This window comes from Cladophialophora bantiana (genome assembly GCF_000835475.1).
Source record: "Cladophialophora bantiana CBS 173.52 unplaced genomic scaffold supercont1.1, whole genome shotgun sequence".
Taxonomy (NCBI): domain Eukaryota; kingdom Fungi; phylum Ascomycota; class Eurotiomycetes; order Chaetothyriales; family Herpotrichiellaceae; genus Cladophialophora; species Cladophialophora bantiana.
Genome location: NW_015971575.1, coordinates 1,716,788 through 1,740,038, shown reverse-complemented (window position 1 = coordinate 1,740,038; position 23,251 = coordinate 1,716,788). Strand labels below are relative to the sequence as shown.

General features: G+C 52.2%; 8 protein-coding genes across 8 annotated transcripts in view; 4 read left to right on the top strand and 4 right to left on the bottom strand.

The window, feature by feature from the left end:
• Positions 1–864: 864 nt before the first annotated feature.
• On the bottom strand, positions 865–2,339 carry Z519_00633 (uncharacterized protein; the record flags this gene model as incomplete). Its single annotated transcript, XM_016758390.1, has 2 exons — positions 865–2,217; positions 2,277–2,339. 2 exons carry the CDS (start codon positions 2,337–2,339, stop codon positions 865–867), a joined length of 1,416 nt encoding a protein of 471 aa, XP_016625639.1.
• Positions 2,340–7,629: 5,290 nt separating this feature from the next.
• Z519_00632 (uncharacterized protein) lies at positions 7,630–8,920 on the top strand (the record flags this gene model as incomplete). The annotated part of the gene is made up of 2 exons (XM_016758389.1): positions 7,630–7,851; positions 7,904–8,920. The coding sequence occupies 2 exons, from the start codon at positions 7,630–7,632 to the stop codon at positions 8,918–8,920; spliced, it is 1,239 nt and encodes a 412-aa protein (XP_016625638.1).
• Positions 8,921–10,197: 1,277 nt separating this feature from the next.
• Positions 10,198–10,446, bottom strand: Z519_00631 (uncharacterized protein; the record flags this gene model as incomplete). The annotated part of the gene is made up of 1 exon (XM_016758388.1): positions 10,198–10,446. The coding sequence occupies one exon, from the start codon at positions 10,444–10,446 to the stop codon at positions 10,198–10,200; it is 249 nt and encodes an 82-aa protein (XP_016625637.1).
• A 2,057-nt stretch (positions 10,447–12,503) lies between these two features.
• Z519_00630 (uncharacterized protein) lies at positions 12,504–13,544 on the top strand (the record flags this gene model as incomplete). Its single annotated transcript, XM_016758387.1, has 4 exons — positions 12,504–12,549; positions 12,611–12,781; positions 12,838–13,008; positions 13,090–13,544. 4 exons carry the CDS (start codon positions 12,504–12,506, stop codon positions 13,542–13,544), a joined length of 843 nt encoding a protein of 280 aa, XP_016625636.1.
• Positions 13,545–14,028: 484 nt separating this feature from the next.
• Z519_00629 (uncharacterized protein) lies at positions 14,029–15,392 on the bottom strand (the record flags this gene model as incomplete). The annotated part of the gene is made up of 3 exons (XM_016758386.1): positions 14,029–14,137; positions 14,635–15,239; positions 15,303–15,392. The coding sequence occupies 3 exons, from the start codon at positions 15,390–15,392 to the stop codon at positions 14,029–14,031; spliced, it is 804 nt and encodes a 267-aa protein (XP_016625635.1).
• Positions 15,393–16,520: 1,128 nt separating this feature from the next.
• On the bottom strand, positions 16,521–18,158 carry Z519_00628 (uncharacterized protein; the record flags this gene model as incomplete). Its single annotated transcript, XM_016758385.1, has 3 exons — positions 16,521–17,286; positions 17,336–17,449; positions 17,509–18,158. The coding sequence occupies 3 exons, from the start codon at positions 18,156–18,158 to the stop codon at positions 16,521–16,523; spliced, it is 1,530 nt and encodes a 509-aa protein (XP_016625634.1).
• A 1,395-nt stretch (positions 18,159–19,553) lies between these two features.
• Z519_00627 (uncharacterized protein) lies at positions 19,554–20,042 on the top strand (the record flags this gene model as incomplete). The annotated part of the gene is made up of 1 exon (XM_016758384.1): positions 19,554–20,042. The coding sequence occupies one exon, from the start codon at positions 19,554–19,556 to the stop codon at positions 20,040–20,042; it is 489 nt and encodes a 162-aa protein (XP_016625633.1).
• Positions 20,043–21,664: 1,622 nt separating this feature from the next.
• The window catches only part of Z519_00626 (uncharacterized protein), a gene marked incomplete at both ends in the record, with an annotated part of 2,720 nt that continues 1,133 nt past the window's right edge, over positions 21,665–23,251 (top strand). Inside the window, 4 exons of the mRNA XM_016758383.1 lie at positions 21,665–21,820; positions 21,872–21,900; positions 21,954–22,231; positions 22,349–23,190. Of these exons, the coding sequence (XP_016625632.1) occupies positions 21,665–21,820; positions 21,872–21,900; positions 21,954–22,231; positions 22,349–23,190 (1,305 nt within the window). The remainder of the gene's footprint in view (positions 21,821–21,871; positions 21,901–21,953; positions 22,232–22,348; positions 23,191–23,251) is intronic.

Genomic DNA, 23,251 nt, shown 5'->3' with positions numbered 1-23,251 from the left:
CGGAAAAGGGTGTTTCGCGTAGGAGAGTAGCTTGAGTAGCGTGACAACTTGGGAGTCAGTCGATGCTCACGATGGTCGATGAAGTCAATGAGGTTCTTTCCTGGGCCTCGGCATATCGAAGTGCACGTGGTGCAATGGACTATTGTGTACTCGGTACGCGCCGCTTTTAATTGACCACTGTGGCTCTCTTCAACTGCACCTCTACCAGCACTCTTACTCGACCACTCCTCAGAAGGAGCTACCCACCTACAATTCAATGTGTTCTTTTTGTTTCATCACATGCCTCGAGATCTCCAAACCAACCGGGTAGCTAGGCAGCCAGCTATCTTAATGAGAACGCATTGCGCCACCCCCCTTCAAGCAGTTGGCGCCTCCGTACTATTCATGCGAACTGAGGGCTGGCAAAACCCCATCCTCGTCGACGTCGCTCTTGACTCACTTCGAAATTAGGCCTCTTCCTCCATGTCCTGGTTCTACTCGTTTTCTTGACGATGTCTAATAGATAAAGGAGGCAACGCCGGGGTACAGTCGACGTTGAAAAGGAGGCGGGTGCAATACCAAGAACATATATTAAGAACCGAGTCAAGGGCGACTGCTGTCCCACGGAGTATGGGCTAGATATACTGGACTTGTGACGGGCACAGAGGTGCGCCAAATTTGACAAACCCTTCTCCCGGAAGCAGTCGACCCTATCTGTCGTTGCTCGCCGGGACCGAGTGCAGAGTGAGCTTGGAAGGGCTGCTGTGCTGTGCAAGATTGAATTCGGCCCGAAGCAGGCCCATGATGTGTGAGACAGAGAGGAGCTTCGATTATCCCGCATGCTTCCTTTCGTGTACGAATTAGTTAATGGTAAGAGAGGTCTAATTAACCGTTCCAATTCCCCAGATAGTGTCTCTCGATCTCCGCCACAATTGCTTCCGAGTCTTGTTCCCGTTGCGCTGTTCCTAGCGGCGTCGGATCCGAGAGGGATCTCGCGGGCAGCTGGGGTTCAAACGACGGCCTCTCCGGGGCTCTCAATATCGAAGTTTCCACTGTCAATATAGGGTGAGGAAGAGGGGGCGGCGGCGAGGGCGTTTGAGGCGAAGATGGGAGTGGAAGTGGTTCGATAGCATCCGGGTCGGGATTCAGTAGTGCCTGACCCGGCGTCGACTCGTTCTTGTTCTTGTCGCTATTACTGTTGGTATTATCGCCGGCAAGGCCAGGATCAACATTCTCGGTCTCGGGACTATGCTTGTTTCTTTTCCGATAGTACTCCATGTCCCTCCCGAGCCCGCCAGATGGCAGGAGAATAGAATCTTTCCGTGACACTTCCACTCCATTGTCCCGCACGTCGGTGGCGGTAATATCAGTGCTCACGGAAGAGCCATGTTTGATATCCACCCGCGCACCGGATCGCGGGGGCGTCGGGCCACTGGCATCTGGAGATTCCTCATCTGGTGCTGGAAAGCTACTGGGCGCGATGCCATGCTTGATCAGCGCGAGGAGCTGGTTTAATACGATGAACTCGAGCTTCAACTTGACGGCGTAACAGAACGGGTGGATCACGACCTTTAGCGTAAACATGTTGTTGCAATCGACCGTAATAAGCACGATGTCGAAGACGATTGCGATAACCTGCGCTGTGATGAGCAGCTGCATGACGCGATGTGTCTGGGGCGAGTAGATATCTTTGAGAAAGTCGCGCGTACACCAGATATACATGAGCGAGATGATGGTTTCCTGGACACTGAACCATACCACCTGGATCCGCTCCATGACCTTCATAGGCATGTACCAGATGTCAGGGTGTGGGGAGGAAATCCCAAAGTCGAAGATGATGATGGGCGTATGGAGTAGGATGGCGTCGGTGATTATCATGGAGAGGACCGCCCTTCGAATGCGCTTATCGTGAACCACAAGATTCAGGCGCGAGTACAGAACGAGAGAGAAGCCTGTGACGTTACCGACCCAACCAACCTTGAAGATGATGCTCGAGATGATCCAATTGCTCTCATTGAAGAGCTTGAGAATGACGCCGAGGACATGCAACGCCACACCCCAGGTGCAGACCAGGAGCGACCAGAAATAAAGACCTCGGTGGCGCCGGAACGTGAAAAACACCTGCAGGGTCAATTCAACCGTCATCCATAGCGAGACCGCACAAAACGCCGCGATTAGAGAGTATGCCGTGGGATTCCATGGGAGTGCAACGGGCTCGAGCGCCGGGTGTAGACTCCACTGGAAGGACTCAAGGTCAGTACATCTGGATCAAGGCGCGTGAACAAAGCATCCATCACCATGTGGAGTGGTGTGTCCAAATCAAAACTCCTGACAAGATAGACGAGAACGACAACTAACATCGTATTTTGCCAGCGGGACGAAGTGACATGCCGACATGTCTCAGCTGGAGGACGGAGTACCTGTTATTGATATTCCATTAGGGGCCTTGGGTTGCGTCCAGCCTTGCGCCGCCGTTTCCCTGAATATCAAATTTCCCGTGCCGATTCTTCTTGCTTGGTTGCACGACCCACAATGGGCAAAGAGTTTCCAAGGGCCGGTTGCAAGACGGGTTGAGATTCGACGAAATCAGAATGGCGCGTTCAAAGAGCGTCGATTGAGACTCTTGACTGGTCCGTCTCCCTGAAGCGGTGCACGCAGGCACAGCTTGCGACCGACCTTTGTCAAGTCTTCTAGGCGTCAATCAATGAAGTTGAATTAATTTTAGAAGGGAGAATCATATCCTGGAGCCAGCAGTTCAAGAGGAACATTCCCCATAACCGCAGGTTGGCTGTGCGGACTCTGTAAACGAGCTCTTGAACACCAATGACAAGAGGGTCTGCGTTTGCCGCAATGGTCGATGGGCAGTCTAGGCAGTTAGCATACGAGGGCTGAGGCTGGCGGAATTTAGGCGTAGATGGCCAGATGTTGAGATCTTTTCGGCAGATGTCGTTTGACTGCAAAAGACTTGACATGATGGCATCTTTTGTTTGATCGTGCTCTAATGAATGATTGAGGCTTGTCCGAACCTCTGAAGAAATGGAAGAGGAAGAGGGGAATCGGGAGGGGCTCAATTAGGTACACAACCGGGTTTGAGTCGAGAGAGACGTCGGACTGGTATCATTCTGTACGGTATCGCCCACGAACTGGGAGATAGCTGTTCTTTTTATTATCATTGTTTACGAATACTCAACACCTCTCGTAGTGACTTCCCTCAGCCCGTTTGTACTCAAGACTATAAGTCAGATGGCCTGAGACAACCAACTGGGAAAGACTCGCATGGCCACCTGAAAAGGTAACTGAAAGATGAGCCGAGGAAGTTTCACAACATTGTCGACTGTGGCATTCTTCAAGTAATACATACTGATACTCCGTAGGTACATACCTAGGTCATACTCGATACAGAGTCCAGTTTTGAGGCTTATGGGAAGCATCGGGAACTACGGCAGAAAGGCCCCCCTTTCGCGCTCCATGGCGCTTCATAATATGCAATCAATCCAGCCCAATTTGCTGCAATTTGAGGAATCGCGTGTCGAGAATCGAGAATGTTGCGCGTCTTCTCCGCTTCCTTTTGTGGGGGAAGAGTTTCAATTTAACAAGGAGCATTTTGGCAGGAGGAAGGGGGCCAAATTGCATCTGGTGGCTCTTTAAGCGGACTCCCGAGGACCCAAAAGTGTGTCCAACACCGGGGCAAATGGATGTACAATGGTTGTCGTATCATATATCAAATGGGGTGTTGCATCCTGTTAAGGAGCTTGGAGATGAGTCTCGACGTATCTCAAATTATACCATGATAGCTTATCGACACCAACGACGAGCTGATCGATCTGGAGTTTTCCAGCGCTCGGTTGTCTCAGCGTCATCTCCGGCTCACGCCTTCTTCGAACCTTTCTGCTATTCCCACCCATGGGTGCCGTGCGTGGATCCCGTCTGTCATCATCTCAGATGAGCCTTGGCCGTCGGCTTGCAAAGATATCACCATCGACGGTCACGCAGACTGTCCTGACGAGATGCTCCGGCCTAGAACACTCACGGGGCCTCTTTCTACTAGCCTCCTGATGATGTCAAGAGGTGAGTAAAAGTACGGTTGCAATGCATCATCACCAAAAGACACGGTCAACGAGGTTCATGCGTGTCAAGTTACACGGACATGTAGCCGCACAAACAATACTACGAGAGAAGGTGAATCGCCAGTCTTGTTTGCAGATCTAGGTACAAGACAGAGATATTTTGCAGGGGTCCTTGAAAAAGGAGGCCCTCTATCAGATCGGCTCGCTTGAATGAGATGAGAGTTTGCTGGAAACAAGCAAGCGGCCTCTCAGATTATTCCTTTGAGGACAGCTGACTGCACGCCATACTCCATACTTCCAGGACCTGCGCATGGAAGGTTTGAAACCATTCGGGGTGGCTGGAATCTTTCCGGGACGTGGTGGCCAGTCACAGCGCCTCTTCCTCAGCGACTTGTCGAGATAGGGAACGGAGTACGGAGTAGATCTCTGGATCTCAGGACATGGCAGGGACAAATCAAGCTAATAGATCATAACCCTGCCGCAACGCCACCGTAGCACAATCCTGGGGAACATTTCTGAATCTGTGGTGCAAGGCAGTAGAGAACCAGCGTCGTGCAGCATCAAGTCGTGCTCGCGACTTGCTTCAGATCGTTTGACATTGGTGAGAAGACGGTGGTTGGGGTTGTGGTTGAAGCTGCAGTTCTGTTTTGGAGTTAATATGACCGTGGTGGACGTCTTCTCCTAGCAATGACAAGAAGAGGAAAGAGGGCGAACTCCGGGTAGGGTATGCAGAAATATCTCACGTCAATCACGAAGATCGCAGCAGCAATTCCCGTCGAGGCCGTGTGCCGAGTAACTAGTTGTCTTGGGGTCTGCACAGTGACAACTCGCTCGCAGTTTGCTGGTTAGGTCCAGGTTTGGCCCCGAGCAGCTGGTCAAGACTATGGACTCCGTCAGGCTTGCATTAGCCAGGTTCGAAAACAAGGACCCGACGGCGACATGGGCCAATGGACGCGCCTTGACGCGCTCTGCTCAAACCGCCAGCCGCGCGACCAGTGGCCATGTGCGGTGCGGTTTTACATACAGACGACAAAAAAGGGCAAAGGATTGCAAACATGACAAAGGCATTACTTACAGCTGCTCGTACTCGTACGGGTAACACGAGAACAACGAATGGGATAAGAACCTTTTTTTTCCGTGGAAGAACTGACGGGTGGTAGGTAAGCTGGATGCACGGGTTGTACATCGCAGAGCCCGTGAGGAGGCCAAGCAGGAGGTGAAAGGAAATTTGGTTGTGCCAGTGACGGAGGTGGATGTGGTGAAGTGACAGGCCGTGAGTACCACGGACATCAGATGAAGGGTATGAATGTCGCTGCTTCCAGGTAATACTTCTACAAAGTACCTCGTACCGAGTACTATTAGAGACGTTACAGGTGGTGATGGTCGTGGATACTACAGTTAAGGGTAGCCCCTATCCGACCCCAGAGATCCGGACTGTTGGGCTGCTAAGCTGGCCGGAACCCAGGTTTGCCAGAGACCAGGACAAAGTTTAGGGGACCAGTGGTCACTGATCGAGGCTGAACAAATCACTAGCTGCCACAATGGCGGCCACAGGCTGCCCGCGGCCCCCTAGCCCATTGTCTCGTTATTTCACGCTTTCACGATACAGCTTGACCATCAGCATGGACAGCGAGATACCTACCTAATACCGTACCTCGTACGCCCTGGTTGCCCCCCAGCTCCGCCAGCCGCACAACAACTGGAGCCCTTCGCCCTGTCTGGCTGGCTGTCGCGCAATCCGCCAACCCGCACAAGCTGCAACCTCAACTTTGCCTACCTCGCCGCCGTCTCTGATTCCCTGGTTCCCTGGCTGTCCTTCTGTCGACCCCTGCAAGTCGTGTCTGGGGCTGCGCCTGCGCCCAATCGCTGCTGTCAGGGCCAACCATCTCCTACACTTGGATTGCTCCACTCTCTCTTGCTCATCTCAAGACTTCAGACGGCCTCCTGTTCCTTTTTCTCCTCATCCACCACCACCGTCCTTTTCCTCACAATCCTCATTCCCATGAGGCCTTGACCTCGTCCTCTTTATCCTCTCCTTCCCTCTCCTCCTCCTGTCGTTGGACCTTCGGATACATCACGACTCGGCTGAGTATCTCTCATGTCCTCGACTCTCCTCCCACGCCCAGCTCTGACCTCCTCCTCCTGAGCCTTGTTGGAGCTGCACTAGCCACCCTGCACTGCTCTCGATCACCTGCATTCGTTTACACAGAACGTTCTGGATAACGTTCTGCCTTGGGTTGTTGGGCACAGAAAAATCCTCCATCTCATTCCAAGAGGTAAGGACCTTTTTGCAGCTGCTGGTTAGGCATTGGGGGGAAATGTGAGATCCAATGTCCAGAGGTCCAGCCAAAACCTCCACAAGGCAAACAAAATATGCCCAACACTACCACCCAGCCAGGAGGCGTGCAGTCTCGCTTCGCCCTTCGGTCATCCGACACATCAACAAATCCTGGCAAATACCCAGCGCACTCTCAGGCTACTCCAGTTTCTTTCCTGGTTCATGCCAGTTGTGGTTGCTTGGACCCCACCTTTCCGGTATTAAGGAGAACAGCTCAACATGGGCCAGACGAAGCCCCGGAGGAAGTTGAAATGAAGAGGAGGACACGAACACGTTCAAGGCGTACTGGCAACTTCTGTCCATCAAGGGACGCTGCTGCCTCTCCTCGCCTACCTGACCAAATGCTGAGGAAGGGGCCCAAGGCCCATGGTGCTTGACGATCCCTCCGCTCTGAATGAGTGAAGGGAGAGAGATACTGGCCACGGCACCGCAGGGAATAAGAATTTGACGTCGTCGTTGGCCACTACCATCTGTACTTGGGACGTCGATCAAATCACTGAGCACGCATACAATCATTTCTATTGGCAGGAGGCATCACTGAGGACGATGCCCTGCCACATCCCCACATTTTCGACGCGGTTGAAGAAATGTTCACTGACCAGATATTTGAAGCAGATTGGCATCTCCCTAACAAAACGAGGTCAGCAAAGTCTAGAATAGGCAACGTGCTTTTTAGATCCCAAGGTCAGAGCTCTTATAGTCTCCCTTCATTCGGGCCACTGACTTCATTTTAGATTTCCAGTGCAAAATCTACTCCTCTTGTGGCCTCTACAGTCCGCATTCCAGTCCCAGGGTCCCAATCCACCCCCAGCGGAGTCGTTCATTCGACCTTCGCCGAACCTACGCACGAGCAGTCAATCTACTTGGCATACCAATCCTTGGCCAGATGAAGAGCATTCGTGCTGATCCCTAGTAACAAGGATTTAAATCGCCGTGCCATTTCTCCCTTTCGGTATGTCCTAGCACTCACCTGCCTATCATCAGTCGGCTAACCACACCGCGCACGCTCCAGTTTTACCAGTCTAGTAGAGACACTTTTTTAACTCCCTTGGTTCCTGGCCACCTCCAGCCTCGCGCAACATTTGATTGCGTCCGATCATTCACTCCTTTCAACGCTTTTGCCAATTACACGACTGTCACTCACTTTTTATCCGTCGTTCAACTCACGATTTCGAACAATCCGAATATTTTCTCTTCTCCTCACTTCCAACTGATATCTGATCTTCCGTAATGGATCTTGCAAAGATGGCCTTCAACAACAGAATCTCTTCCTTCAGCTCCAACGACAGCGGCTACGAAAGTGGTATCGTCGAAGTGTTTGACGAACCTCGCCGTCCAGTCATCAAGAACTCAGATCACGCTAAGGAAATTGCCAGACATCGTCAGCATCTGATGGCCTCGGAGATGTCGAGAAGAGACGCAGACGAATACCAGCAGGACATGCTCGAGCATATGCTTAAGATGGATGTGAGTGACCTTGGAAGCCGACGCGCGAGTTGGAACTGACAAGATTATGCAGGCTGAGACCGTACCTGACGTCGACGCGATTGACATCCAAACAGAGATCCAGTGGTACATGAGGCCTTACCTTCTCGACTTCTTGGTGGAAGCCCACACGGCGTTTCAGCTGCTACCGGAGACTCTCTTTCTCACAACCAACCTCCTCGATCGCTACTGCTCAAAACGGGTCGTCTACAAGCGACATTATCAGCTTGTCGGCTGCGCTGCACTGCTCATTGCGGCCAAGTACGGAGATAAGAAAGAAAAGGTTCCCACAATCAAAGAGTTGAAGTCAATGTGCTGTTCGCTCTATGACGATGATATGTTCTTGCAGATGGAGTGGCATGTTCTGTCAACCCTTGGTTGGGTCATCGGACATCCCACTGTCGACGCGTTCATGCGTTTGGCTGTGAAGGACAACGTCTACGACCCCGAAACAGAAAGCTTGACTCTCTACATCCTGGAGATCGCCCTCTATCACCGAGACTTTGTGTCCAAACAGTCACACACCCTTGCCCTTTCAGCTCTTGTTCTGGCGCGCCATATCCTGGGTCGACCTCAAGCTCGCCAAAATGAGTTTGGTTCTCACTTCTGCAGCAGCACCGTCATGGAACTGTTGCAAAAGGTGCAGGAGCCCTCGGGCATTTTAGCGCGGAAGTATGCCTCGGTACGCTATTCCGGTGTCTCACGAGTCCTGACCAACTTCCTTGCTCAAAAGGCTGCCATGTCTGCCTCTCGAGCCCCATTGACTCCGACATACGACCTGAGCCCCCCTTCGACAATCACCAAACCAGCGGGCCCGGAATACTTCCAAACTTATGCCACACCTCAAAAACCACAATTCCCACCGCTGGTTCAGCATGGTCTGTACACGCCTCCAATTACCCCTGAAGGGGACATGTTTGGCGTAACGCAGAAGACCTTCAATGCCCCAAACCAGTGTGCCCCTCCCACACCAACTCCTGCCACTGTGGGCCAGCAATTCACCTCACATTATCCGACCTCAACTCAACAATGGAGCGGCGAATCATATTGAATGTTCTTTGATTTGAGGAGCCCACCACTCCAAAGAAGATAGAAAGATCCTCCCAGCTTTTCGCTTCGACCGCGTCATACTATTCTGTTAGCACACACAGAAGTGTTTCTACTACCGTCAGTCTTGTGAGATTATTTTTTGTGCATTGCAAGCGTTCTTGTCATGTTTCCGCGCATCGCTACTCGTTACCAAAAAAGGGAAAAGAAATAACAGCGAGATCACTCTTTAATACCGGTGCCCATGATGGAAGAGGAGTCGATGGCTGGTGTGATGCTCTCTTGAGCAGAGGTCCAAGAAAGACAACTTTTCGGGACTGTCAATGGGATGGGCGGCGGAAACCAAAATGGATCAATATTGTGAGATTGGATTATCAATACGCTTAGTGCTGGAGCTCATGGAGCTGTGAAATGGATACGGAGCTGGGCGAAAGGAACTCAAGGCAACAAAAAAACACAAGTGGTGACTGTGAACTTACTGTACCCTCATGGAGGAAAAGATTGATGCTCTTCATCTTATTGAAGAAAGCAAGAGTCGGAAGGGTTAAGATACCCGTAGTTCCCCCATACTTAATGCTGCATTCGCCATTCTGTTCCACCACGCTTGCATTTACTGGTCGACCGTCCATGTGAAGACACGAGGCAAGGCGAGCTCTGCAGTGATTGACGAGCTCTTCCTGTTGTCACGTACAGGATGGAACACTGCGAGTTCTCCCCGAGTCTGGCAAGTCTGGTAGACCGTTAGACTCCTCATGGGTTTGAAATGTTACATTCGCTCCCTCCTGGATGTGTCCTCGATTACACGGTTCGGCTTCCATCCTTGGACCCGTCGTCCTCTGGTTGATTCACTGCTCCCATACTCAGCACACGCGACGCATACCATATCTTTGGGCTTGCTCTGTCAAGAAATCCAGCATCCTCGCTGCTGTGTTGATGTTGTTAGGACGGGGAGGCCAACCAGACTCCGAATCCCCACGAATCACCAAAGTTGAAGTTTTCAAAGTTCAGCTCCAGCTCCAGCTCGATCCGCTGCAACTCCTCAGGATCAACGTGACCAGTTGCGACAATGGCACTCATCTTCAACGGTAAATGTCTCCAGGCAAGCCCAACAAAGGCGTATGTTACAGCCTCCGCAAATCCACATGATCACAGCTGAACTCCTTGTACGTTGCGGTCCCACATTTCGGGCAATGCTAGATGTTGTGCTCCTTTCGTTTTATCTCTCGGTTTGAAATCCCGTGGCCTCGTCCCGGGCTTGTTGGCAACTCAGTCCATCGTGGCTCAATTTTCGACATCTGACACCGATCGAAGCCAAGCATTTAATCCAGGAAACACACCAGGTTCTTTAGAGGCTTTATAGATGGTGGGACAATCGGGAGTTGGGCAATAATGCATCTTATCGGGTTGAGACTGTACGTAGGAGTTAAAGGTTGCCTCGAAGGCCGCTTCAAACTTGGGGTGATTGAGGACTTTCATGAGGTCTTCCACAGAGTCGATTTGCCCGCAGTTGCTGCAATGGCCGAAACACATGATTGGAACCTTGTCATGTTTGACTTCTTCACGTAGACTTTCAAAACAACCCCGGCAGTACGTATGACCACAGCGTAGTTGGACGTCTTCGGCATCCGAGAAGCAGGAGAGACATTCTTTGCTGTTGTCGACTCGCCGGCATTCCGTTTCTGTACGAGGACGGTCGAGAATGAGTGGCCTGGCGAGTCCCCAAATTTCCTTACCGAACGGCAAAAGCCCCCAGACAACGCCGTTACGAAGTGAACGCCTTCCAGGGTTATTAGATGGCAGGACGAGTGGCAGCTGAGAAGCCGTATTATTCCACGGCGGGTGTCTTCAAGTAGAGTCGGCAAACCGAATACCTCAAGCTGTTATTTCCGCAAATCTCTGTAGACGTAACCATTCCAACGTTAGCGTCGAAGACTTACACCTTTTGCAGACACCTGGCTCGAAGGGTTGTGCGAGTTCTCAAGATAGAGGTGAGGGCAATCAGAACCGTTCCAGCAGTCACCCCGGTTTGTAAAATCCGCATACAGATTTGGGAGACGAAGTGAGTAGAAATTCGGATGCCTCGGGGCGCAGGGAGTTACGGGTGTCAGGCTGGCAAGAACGAGGCAGAGGTTAAGGGTGGTCGAAGCGGCATTCCAGGCCTCGAGCACAGTTGCCTCTGACAAAGGAGTTGCAGGCCGTCATGATTGCGATCGTCGAGAAGGGCAGAAGGTTGGAAAGGACGCGAGGAAACAGGGTTGAAAGATGCCCGAGGAGGCGGCCTTCACTCACCATTCAAGGCACAATCGCCTGCCAACCTTTCAAAATGTTCCGGCAGCTTCATCGATCAGACAGTCTGCACCAGAACGTGCGCCAGGTTGAAATACGGAAAGATTGTACACATTCACTGAGACAACGTCCTCTCGCTGATGAAAGACTCCGGTTACGAGGTACATACCTTTGTATCTCAAGCGAAGGCAGTCCCTCCATCTTCGGCCATCTGCGACCTGCAATGACTTCCTACCCACAGGGACACACACCCTCGATTCATCGCACTTCAACTTATCGAACGTGACAGGGCAAGAGAGACGGTCCTTGTATGCCTCGCAGGTTTGCCAGCTTGTCTTCTGGCCCTTTATTTTCAGATGAGGGAAGTGGAAGCAGGTGACGTAGGTGGCTCTCGCTCAAAATCTCGTTGGAGTTTAGGCGTCAGCCTTTGCAGAAGCTGGCCCTTTTTTCCACAATCGGCCGTTTTCTCCTTCGCCCTTATTCTCCGCAGCAGCACCTGTACCCCCTGCCACGGCGGCAATCTTCTGAGACCCGCGCAGGCAGGTGGCCGATGATTTATGCGAATACAAAACCGAGACCTTCCGTGGTTGACTTGGCTGCGGTAAGAGGAGGGATGTCTACGGCACAACGACAGAACCAGCACTATGAGTGATGAAGTCGAGATCTCACCAGCTAGTGCCTGACTGAGTAAGGCACAATGGGGCAAAAAGAGTCGGACTCTCACGGAGTATTTCCCCAGCTCCTAGCTATGTCAACGACTTGCATGGACGAGCCCTGTTGTGGCATGGCTGCCACGCCCATCGCGTCTTCTGTTCTTGGTCGCATGCGGGTTTCCAGCCTATCTGGCGTCTCACAGGCTCGTCGCTAGGGACTTCCCCATGTTCTCCTCGCAAAGCACCCTGGTCCTGAACGCCCAGGGCGGGGTCTCTTTAGGTCTCTCTCCCCAGAGTGGCGGAAACGCCATCAGCGTGCATGGATACCAGAAGATCGAGGTCACCAGGAAACTCTCACCAACCATCAACCACCATGATGCGCCGATATACGAAACTCGGGTCGTTTTTGGCTTGACCCCCAAAACCACGCGCCTCTGACGGAGTTTCTTTGTGTCTATCATGGCCTGATACCTTCCACCCCCTCCTCGTAATCCCCAGCTCTTCCCTGGGCTTCCCTCGGTCCTGGGCAAAGCGTATAGAATGGGCCTGCGCATCCCCTGGTCCTGGCCACCCTAAGCTCTTCCCCTTCACATCTCTCCCAAATCTGTTCAGTTGTACATGCAGACAGCAGTCTTGCCCTGACTGACCATGACCCGAACGGCAGATCCATACTACAACCGCAAGCCTGTCCCTGGTAAGGCTGTCGCTGGCTTCAGAGTCCTCTAGTTCGATACTAACAAGGGTTGCTGGTGCAGACGAACTGATCAAGGATGTTGGCCTTACTGGACTGACACCAGAGCAAGAATACTGGAATCGTGAGAAGAAATACACTGCACATGGAGCAGATGTACGGCGTTTCAGCAACAGCCTCAGAGGTGGCATTGAGCCCCTTCAAGATCCCTACTATGGCAGAAAACCTGTTGACAGTCTGTTCCTTCCACTTTCTCCATCTGTGCGAGGCATGATTTGACAATGCAAATAGAGGCTGAAATCGCCAACGTCGGACTCACCGGCTTAAGCCCCGAAGAAGAATACTGGAACCGCGAACGCAAGTACAGCGCCACAGGCGTTGACGTCAGGAAGTTCAGCAACAGTAGAAAGGGCGGGATGGAGCCTCAAGATGACCCATATTATAGTCGCAGACGCGTCTCAGGTATGAAGATTGAGATTTCCTAAAGCCTTCACACACGCCGTGCCTCTCAGTCAAATCCGATGGCTCATTTTTCACGTTCAGCCGCCGAGATCGCCAACGTCGCCCCGCTCGACTCTCAGATGACCCCAGCCGAACAGTACGAAGTCCGCGAGCGAAAGCAGTCCCTCTTCCAACTCTCCTCCGACCCGTTCGATGTGATCGCCAACCGCCACCGCGAGTCCATCTCGGGAGCTACCACAGGTGCCTCCGCTGCGGCAACGCGACGCCGCAGTTCAGCCGTCGCTCCAGATGCCGCCGCGGCTGCTGCTTCGCACAGCGGCTATCACGGCGACAAGCTGGCACCCATCGAGAGTCGGCCAGAGGGACCCCCTGCAAGCAGCAACAATGAAGCAGGCAGTGGGCATACCTCGGACACATTGAATAGGGACTCGATCGATCCGGCCGAGGCCAGCCACGCCCGATCTTATGATGCCGTGACGGCGGGGCATGATCACCATGCTGATCCTGACAGCGTCGCACCGCATGAGGTGCGATGAATGAGGGCTGGCCAAGTCGAAAGCTAGCTGTGTGTGATCTGGCTGAAAGTGGAAAAGGAAAGAACAACTGAACTTAAAGTTGTCGTTATTGTTGTCGTTGTCGCTGTTTGCCTTGTTATAGCCGCTGTGGTTGCTGCTTCTGTTGTTCATGGCGATGGCGATGGCGATGGCAAGGATGATACCCTTGAGCGAGAGGACCCGCGACATGAGCTGCTGTGAGTTGTGTCTACCTATAGTACGTACTGTGCATTTTTATAGTCTTAATCTACAAGTTCTGGATATTCGCACCTCGAAAGTCAAAGCCTTCCCTGTACGGAGGACATCGAGAGTTCATTGTCGACAGTTCGCAAACAAGCAAGCTGGCACGCGCCCGAGCAGCCGTGTTTCTCATCGATGTCGAGGTGGTTTTCTTCGCTGTCACCCTAACTGCTCTATTCGCACGCAACAACGGCATACGTGCCCTGTGCCCCCACAGCTCCGGCCTCTATTTGCCCGGGACATGCTCGTGAACCATGTTTCTCAACCCAGAATACAACTCCTCCGAGGCTTCAATGTTGAGTCGTCGAGCACCCTCAAAATCACACCACGAGCCTCTGGGACACGTTCAGTCCCGCCAATCTTCATCCCGCCCTGTTTTGCGCCTGTAAACTCCTCCGCATCCCAGTCAATGGGAATCCCGCTCTGCTGGGCCAGCCGGCGAAACCAAACCGACCCGATCCCGCAATGCTGTTCAACGCCGCCCGGGCTAATCATATTGTACACGATCCTTATCGATAGAACCGGGGCCACCGGCCACCACATTCACGGGCCCCGAGCCCTTTCGGGCCAACCGGCTCATCAGCAAACCGTTCGAGGAGATCAATTCCCGTGCCCCGACAAGAGCGACGGAATTCGATGCAAGGCTCCCCAACATCGTACCGCCTGGTCGTATAGGAACCTTACCGCATACAGACAACAGACGAGCATCCAGTACGCAGTTAGTTCGATTGGGGTCACTAGAGCCCTCAAGCCCCGACACAAGGTTTTCCTCACCCAAGGTTTCCTCGGGGGTGCCCATGTCAAATCAATCTCCAAGCACAGAGGACAATACACAGGACAGTTGATGCGATCCTTTTCCCGCCAGTAGCAGTGTCCACAGAAGAAACCGCTGCTATCCTCCTCGGGTGAATGGCACCAGTTCTCGACCAAATATGCATATTTCCCCTTCTTGCCCAGCGAGTTCCAGTGTTTTTCCGATATGCCCAGTCCATTGCGAAACCTTGGACTCTTCGTCCTGCGCAGTCTCTTCCAAAAGTATTCACGCGAACGCGGAAGGATCTTGGAGCAGCGATAACAGTAGCGAAATTTATCCTTGGGAACCCAGCCGTGAGCGAGTCGTACATAGAGCGTGGGCATCTGAGGGAGGAGGAAGCTGTACCGCCGATCGTGAAAGCGCAGCCAGTCTGAGCGTGTGATATGTAGAGTAGGTATGGTGGAGGAAAGCAGGTATTTGCATGTCAGGCCGAGACAGACACGGTCGACAGGATGAAGACGATCGACAATTTCGAGGATGATTTCGGGTGGGAGAGAGGTGATGTTCGTCCGTCTTCGAGAAGAGCAAGTAGAGGAGACACTCGAGACTGTGTTGTCCGCGTGCTTCGCGTCATCGGTAGTTTCTTTTTGCTCGCTATTTCCTAAACCAGGCGTCAAGTCGAGCTAGGGAAAGTGGTCAGCTTTGAGGTGGTGTCTCCAAAACAGACGAGCTCTTTGCGAAGATACCTTTGGAGGGACTCGGAATATGACCAGAGGGTCCGCCGAAGAACTGTCCCAGAAACTGGGGATCCGTTGAGATTTGTGCGACAGCGGCATTGTGTCTCTATTTCCCCCTCGCATCGGCAGAAATTTGCCGAAAAGGTGGCTCGCAGGTGTAAAGCAGGAATGAAAGGATGATGGCAAAAGTTGGACGAAGAGTACAGCCTTATGGCTTCTGGTCGTTAGTTGTTTTTCTTCACAGGATCTGCGATATCAGGCTGGGCAGGATCAAGCATGTGGGCATCTGCCTGAGCCGTAGTCGGTGTAACACCATTGTGCAGTGAAGACAGAAACAAGCAAAAAGCAAACCGGGCCGGAGCTATGGGGATGATGCTTGTATGCCTGGCTTTGAAAACGTGGCAGATGACATCCCCTCTCAAGATTGGCTCACCGGCTGCATGCGCGTGTCTTTCTCCCTGCTTTCTGCGGAACTAGGCGGACAATGGTTTGGGACGAGGATAAATAGAGGCGGGAGCATCAAGGATCAAAGGTCCGTGTGGGTGTGTCTGTCGTGCCTGCGTGAAAAGACAGCCGGGTGAGGCTCTGGTTGGGGGTTTCTGCCGGTTGAAAAAGAGGAACTCTGAGTGAGCGTGAAACCCAAGACATCCATCCGTCACAGCCTCGAATAGTACCCTGCTAAGCTGGCTGGGTGTGCCCTCTTGGGCTCGACTTTGAAGGTTTAGAGATGCGTCGGGCGATTGGGTTTGCCTGTGCCAATCACTGGCAGACGTTGCAAGCTGCCTTGCAGGAGATGCATTTTAGCTACCACGTCAGCGGGACAGTGGGAGCGCACAGAGAAGGGGGGCACAGAGGTGGGAGAGATGAGAGGGGTGAGGAGGCACAGGCGCAGGCGCAGGCAGAAGCGGGGCACTGAGCACCGTGACCGCAGCCACCAACCGAGCTGCGCTTTGCACCGCCCCGCCTTTTCCTTTTCCTTATTATTTCCTTATTAGTGGTGTCTGACAGCCGATAATGACGTCTTGGTGTAACTAGCAGCGACTAACTCGTGCCCAGTAGTTTTGCTAGTTCGTTAGCAGCTATGCACCCAGTACTTAGTAGCCCGCTAGCCCAACTAAGATACTAGCTAGCGACACGAGTTAACTCTTCCCCCAGCATCAAAGCTGCTTCTGCACTTGCGACAAACACCCCCAGACATGATCCTTACTCGTCCTCGTCTTGAATTCCCTATAAGCCCTTTCCAAACCGCTCATAGTCCTCTTCGTGCAGACCGTACTCCTGGATACCGTCTCTCTCCTTGCCGTTGGCCTTGTAAAGAGAGTTCTTCATGTGTTGGTAGTCGACTTGGGGCTCGACCCAGCTGCCATCCACGCCATTTCCGAAGACAATCGAGCTCCATTTACGGCTCAAATTCTCACTCATCTGGGTGAATTCGTCCACTTTGCCCCTGCTCATCAGGTACTCCAGGACCGCGTTGTCCGCATCCCCTTCGGCATCATAGTACCACATCGACTTGGCCGTCTCGATGCAACGACTAACCAACCAATTCCGATACTCGATGTGGCTCTGCTCCTGCCGCGCTGGGTTGTACTCCCACCGCGCAACTTCAAACCGGCCCACCTGGTTGCGCTTTTCACGGTCTTCCGGTCGTGTCAAGGTATACATGAATCCAGATTGGAGGCTGAGTTGTTGTTTGATCCATGCTTTGGGCATCCGTCTTTGTTCAAAGAGAGTCACGGCCTCGGGGATACTGATAACACCCCGGACAACTTCGCTGATGACCTGTCCCAGGAATGCTCCGTCTTCAATAGCCGTCCCCGCGCCTTGGGCCATGTGGTTCTGCATGGCGTGGACTGCATCGCCTATCATGACGATATTCTTGGCTTTGTTGGACCAGGACAGCATTCGTGGTGTTTGCAGCAATGGCCAGCGTTTGGTGTACTTAACAAGGCGCAGAAGTTTCTGGATGAAGGGGTGGAAGTCGGCATAGAATCTATCAGGGACATGGTCAGCGATGTTTGACTGTGCTTTTGTATAGTTACCCATAAAACTCTTCGACCTCGATGTCTTCCATTTTCGTCACGTAGTCCTTGGACTCAGCCGCGGTCACGACATTCAGCTCTTTCCCTCCGCATGTAGGGTAAGTCAGAACATAGCTATCTTCTCTGTAAGTATTTTCATCAAGTCCATGGCTCGAAACAGAGAGTCTTCGCACCCTTTCGGTCCGACCCAAGTGTCCAATCTATTACCGACAAACAGCCTCGCTTCTGGTATTTCTTTGTATATCAGCGAGAATGGGAGAACACCTCGGTAGGCACATAGCTTGTTCGGCGCGTATGGCATGATGCCCGGATAGAGATATTGTCTGACTGTAGACTTGAGGCCATCTGCACCGACCAAGAGATCAAATTCGTATGTCTGTCCAGAGGATGTGACGACCTTGATCGGGGTGGAGGTGTCATCGATATGTTCAACTCTTGCCTGGATGATTAGCTTGGCTCCATGCTCAGAAGCCGACTGAGCGAGTCCCGTGTAGAGGTGATCGCGACGCACAACCCACCATGGAAAACCTGCTTGTTTAGCGACTTGTTCGGGATCTGTGCGTCCGATAAGGCGTAGTTCGCTCCCGCTGTCCCAAGTGTTGAGCTCCTCCGGCACGACGAGGTCATTCTCGATAATCTTGTCAACCCCCCAGCGGATCAATTGACGAGAGACGTTGGGATGAAGTTGGATCCCCGCTCCGATCTCTCCGATATCCGCACCTTGCTCGAGGATTGTGACGCTACAGCCACTCCGGGATATAGCAATGGCGGCTGTCAGGCCACCTATACCGGCACCAACAATACCCACTCGAAGCGACGGCATCTTGGTTGTCTGGCCTCTGAACCTAAACTCAGATGAGCCCCCAATATTTACTACCTCTTCGCTCCAGGAGGGCCCAGGCTTCAAATATGCGGCAGGCAGTCAGCAACGGCGGGGTTGCCAGTTGTCCAAATGAGCAGCGCTGTCATTGTTGTGAGGAGAATCGAGATTCATGGAGATCCCTGGAGTGTTGGAGTTACGAAGCCCTCCAAACATTCGGATTTCCAATCTGAGTACATAAGCTGATCTCTCCCCGCAAGAGTGACATTTCGGGATTCGTTCCGAAAGGAATTGGTAAGAGAGAAGCGGAAGGCCTCTCTCATCGCATAAAACGTGATGACAGTGGAGAAAGAATTCTGGAGTCCAATTTCTCCGTATTCGCTTACAGGTCTCACCAAGCCCATAGCGGTCGAACTTGGTGATCACGTTGACTGGGTCTGGACTCGGGAGCTCGAAACGGGACTTGGTAATGCCCAAGTTGACCACCACTGGTATGTACGGAGTACTATTATCAGCCAACTGTTCTTCAGCTCTTGTGCCTTTGGCTTTGTCTCAGTGGTAGTGGTCTATTCAGCCTGATCCAAAAGTTGTCAGCGCAGCGACTCCGACCTACAACAAGCTCGCAGGATGACGGAGGAAGTTAATAGTATCGCTCTCGGTGCCCGTCTGTAAGAATCAATGCCTTGCCTTGATGTATCCGCGAATGCCGTTCTCATATCGGACATAGGCATGCATCCCCTCCTACCCCTTCGTGGCTGATACAACTTGTGTCTGGACCTGGGAGCGATTGTGCTTGTCAAACCTCTCGTGTTCAATGCATGTTGTTCGAGCTTGAACGTTGGCACGTCACCTAGCCATTGGTAATTATTCTGCTTTACATCACCATTGATAAAGATCTCCTCTGGTGGGTTATACAAGATTCACAACGGACGAAATAGTTTTCCAGGTTCGTTGCTTCGCCGCTGACGGCTATCCCGTCGAAGGGCCGAGGCGAGACACTGAATGCTTCATCGTGAACACCTTTTCACCTGGTCTTCTCCACTCATGCACAGCCTAGCCACCTGGCCCCAGTGCTTGTGTACTCTCCCTCTCTTGTCAAGGGAGAGAGGTACTTTTGAACATGCTGACCCGTTGGAGAGGGGCTGTATCTAACTTGAAAGTCAACACGACCAGATTCCTCCCCTGTTGCTGTGCTAATTGGACATCCTATAAGTAGGGAGTGCTTTTTAGTCACTGCTGAAGGGACTCTCGATCGAGTTTTCATCAGGTACCTCTCCAAAGCAGCTCTGCACGCCGTGTTCCTGTAGTCACAAATGGCAATATCCAAGCTGTCTTTGAGGCTCTTCGATCCCCCTTTAGGCCCGATCTTTACAGCATCCTTGGTTGAGAGTGGGGACAATGTGCAATGAAGCTGCGATGAAATCCACAGAAGACAATTTGCATCATCACACCTTGCTTATCCTGTGTCGATCAAAGGTCACTCGAAAACTGGCGTTTGAGATCTACAACACATTTATTTCTAATCTACACAATGGCCCATTGAAGCAAGAGACCCTCTTCTGGGATATGAAAAGAATCTGCGATTGTCAAGGGAGCGTTGAAGGTGCCCCAGCCGAAGACAGTGACGATCTATGGAGGACGACATGGACATGGATGATGATTTTCCTAGATGGTTTCCCACTGGGTCCGAGCTGTCTGCCGTTCACATCATTTACCCTGGCTGGTTCCAGCACAAGTCCCTGCTCGAAACCGGAGCAGCGAGAGTTTTTCATTCCACCTCAAATTCTAAAGGCGCTGAAGGATGAGACGAAGGAAGGAGCTCTGCGAATGTATCTCAACGGGGAGATCACAAAAGCTATCGGCGACGACCTCAGACCGTACCGGTAAAGACGCACATCCCGACCAAGCGCATTGTGCGCTGGCTATATATTTATATCCTGGCAGCTGACAGTTATCCTGGGTTTCTGAAGATCGGGTTCAGTGAAGATAAACCTGAGATTCGGAGGAAGCAGATTCAGAAGTGTTTTGAAGATGTACGTGTGGTCCATGAAGCTGGTGTTTCGATCTCGCACGCGCGGAAAGTCGAGAAGCTGGTACATGCAGAGCTGGGGCGTTTTTGTCGCTGGACAAACTGCGACCGGTGTGGTAAGGGTCACAGGGAATGGTTTGAAGTGGGTCTTGATCTGGCAAAACAAGTCGTGATGCGGTGGTCACAGTGGATGGCAAGAGATCCTTACAACCAAGATGGGACTCTCAGCGAGGGCTGGAAGACCTTAGCGACTGTAACTCTAACCGCACGCCTCGCACCTGGGAGATTGAGTTGGATAACTGGCACCGTTTCAGGACTTGCTTTTGGGATGAGGCTTCGGTGATATATATAGTAAATAGTAGTGTACGTCCGACTTCTCTTTCCTGCTTCATACGAGTATGTACCTATATCCTGTCCCCTGCTCCCTGGTTGGAAAGCGAGCGCACTACCCCTGTTTAATAATGGAAAGGAAGGCAAAGCGGCGCAGCCGCGTGGCCGATCTCCTAAGGAGACACAGTAGAAAAGGCAGCCCTTGGCACTGAACTGCCTTGCACGTGGTGGTGGGCTTTGTTGTGGGCTGAAGCGCCAGAGGAAGTCGCCAAAGACTTAAAAGAGGCGATGTGGACTCTGACACAGTTTTCTCAGGGAGACAGTACTGGTACGGAGCATAGCCACAGGCAAAGAGGAACCAATGGTTACATTGAGCAGTAAATTGGGTGGTTCAGGGGGACTGGGCTTCTGTTTCCTTTTTAGGAAGCACTTGGCAACTAAGTGGGGACTGCATACATTTTCTATTGGTTAAATCAGCGCCAAGCATTTGATCAAGCTCCACCGCCGTGAGCCTATTCGCGCCTCCTTTTCAGCCCTCTTTGAGCTATTTCTTTTCTCTCATCGAACTGACACACACAATTTTACTATTATGCCGGTGGAAACCTCGCTTGCTGGCCATCCACGATCCCACTCGCGATCGCTTTCTATTTTGCATCCGGGGGCACATATCCGAATTGTCCACGGCTCCTGTATCCTCCCAGGGTTTGATTTCTAAGGGGGGGCCGGATCTTCAGGCGAGTTGAATGAACGGCCTCTTTGTTCGGTTGTGGAAGCCTGACTCCTCTCCATGTGCCTCCACGCTCTTCGTCGTATTGGTTGGCTTCCCTCAGTGTTGCTGTCCCCTTGAGGCAGCTCATCTCCTTAACCGAGTCCATTCGGTCAACTTGCACAAAACGCGTCATCTACCCAGTACTTACCTATGTACCCGTGTGGGACGCTGCGTGGCGATGGCGCACAACAAGCACTATCGGCGGGACTTGCGCATAGCACGGAGTCCAGATACCCGCAACGGCGATGCACTGTGTCATGTTCTTAGTATCTATGTATAGGAAACTTGTCTTGCCTTCTTCCCTTTCCTTTCTTGTTTGTTCTGTGCTTTGCGCCGTTATTTCGTTCTTTGCCTCACGTTCGCGTGCCACTCTTTAACAAAATGCCTTCCTCATCACTCCTTCTGAGGTCGAGCACCACACTCGTTTCTGCTTTGTTGTTGTTTTCCTCTGCTTCTGCTCATTCTCCTACTACTTACTATGCTCTGGATACCGAATATTCTGGAAACAATTTCTTCGATGGCTTTAACTTTTTCGCAGTAAGATGAATGCAGCTCTTCGCAGGTGGATTTATACTGACAAGCGCTAAGGATGCCGATCCGACCCATGGTTTCGTCACGTACGTTGATCAACAATGATCATTTCGAAATGGGGAACATTGACACAAGATAGTTACGTCGATGAAGCTACAGCTCAGGCAGATGGATTGATCACTTTCGATGGCGGCTCTACCCAGATGAGAGCTGATCACAAGAATACATACAACGGCAGTGCAGCGTACGCGAATATCAACGGCGTTGGGCGACCGAGTGTCAGGATCGAAAGTGCTAAGTCATGGACACACGGCCTCTTTGTTGCCGACATCAAACATATGCCTACAACGAAAGATGGCAGCGGTTGCGGTGTCTGGCCGGCGTTCTGGACTCTTGGTTCCGGCACATGGCCCTTCAGTAAGTATTCCTCTCACGCTTCGGGGATCTTGAACTGGACATTTCAGGATCACTAGATCGACAAACTTTCAGTTTAATCCCTTTCTAGGCAGAGAAGCTAACTTCCGTGATTTCTAGATGGTGAAATCGATATCATCGAGGGTGCAAACAACCAAGGTACTGACCTAACATCGTTGCACGTTGCCAAAACCTGCGTCGTTTCCCAAAGTTCCTCGGAAATGACTGGTACCTCAAACGGCAATAATTGCCAATACGATGTGGACACTGGCGCCAATGCTCAAGGCTGTGGCGCATTTTCCACCAGCTCTGCAAGCTACGGATCAGGCTTCAACGCTAACCGGGGCGGCGGTGGTGGTGTATACGCAATGGAGTGGACTTCGGACGCGATCAAGGTCTGGTTCTTCGCGCGAAGTTCCATCCCCTCGGACATCTCGTCTGGAAACCCCGACCCATCTGGATGGGGACTTCCATTCTCCGTCTTCGATGGCCCCGGCTGCGATGTCGACGCCAACTTTGCCGATAACAGGATCATCTTTGACACCACTTTCTGCGGCGATTTTGGCGACGCAACTTGGTCCAGCAGCGGATGTGCAGCGAGCACGGGCGAAAGTCAGTGCTCCATCTACGTTGGCAGCAACCCTGAGCAGTTCAAGGATGCTTACTGGGATGTCAACTACGTTCAGGTGTATCAATCCCAACCAGTCACGACGACGACGACAACTACTACAACGACGACGACCCTCGTCACATCAACGAGACCGCCATACACCCAGCCAAGCAGCCAATCGGAAACCACAACCACCAGCTCGGTCGCTTCAACCAGCTCACCATACGTGCCACATACGATTCCTACTAGTAGCCCTGCACTCCCCGAGACAACTTCCTCCGCGCCATATGTACCACATACAACTACTACTAGCAGCCCTGAACTCCCCGAGACAACTTCCTCCGCGCCATACGTACCACATACAACTACTACTAGCAGCCCTGAACTCCCCGAGACAACTTCCTCCGCGCCAT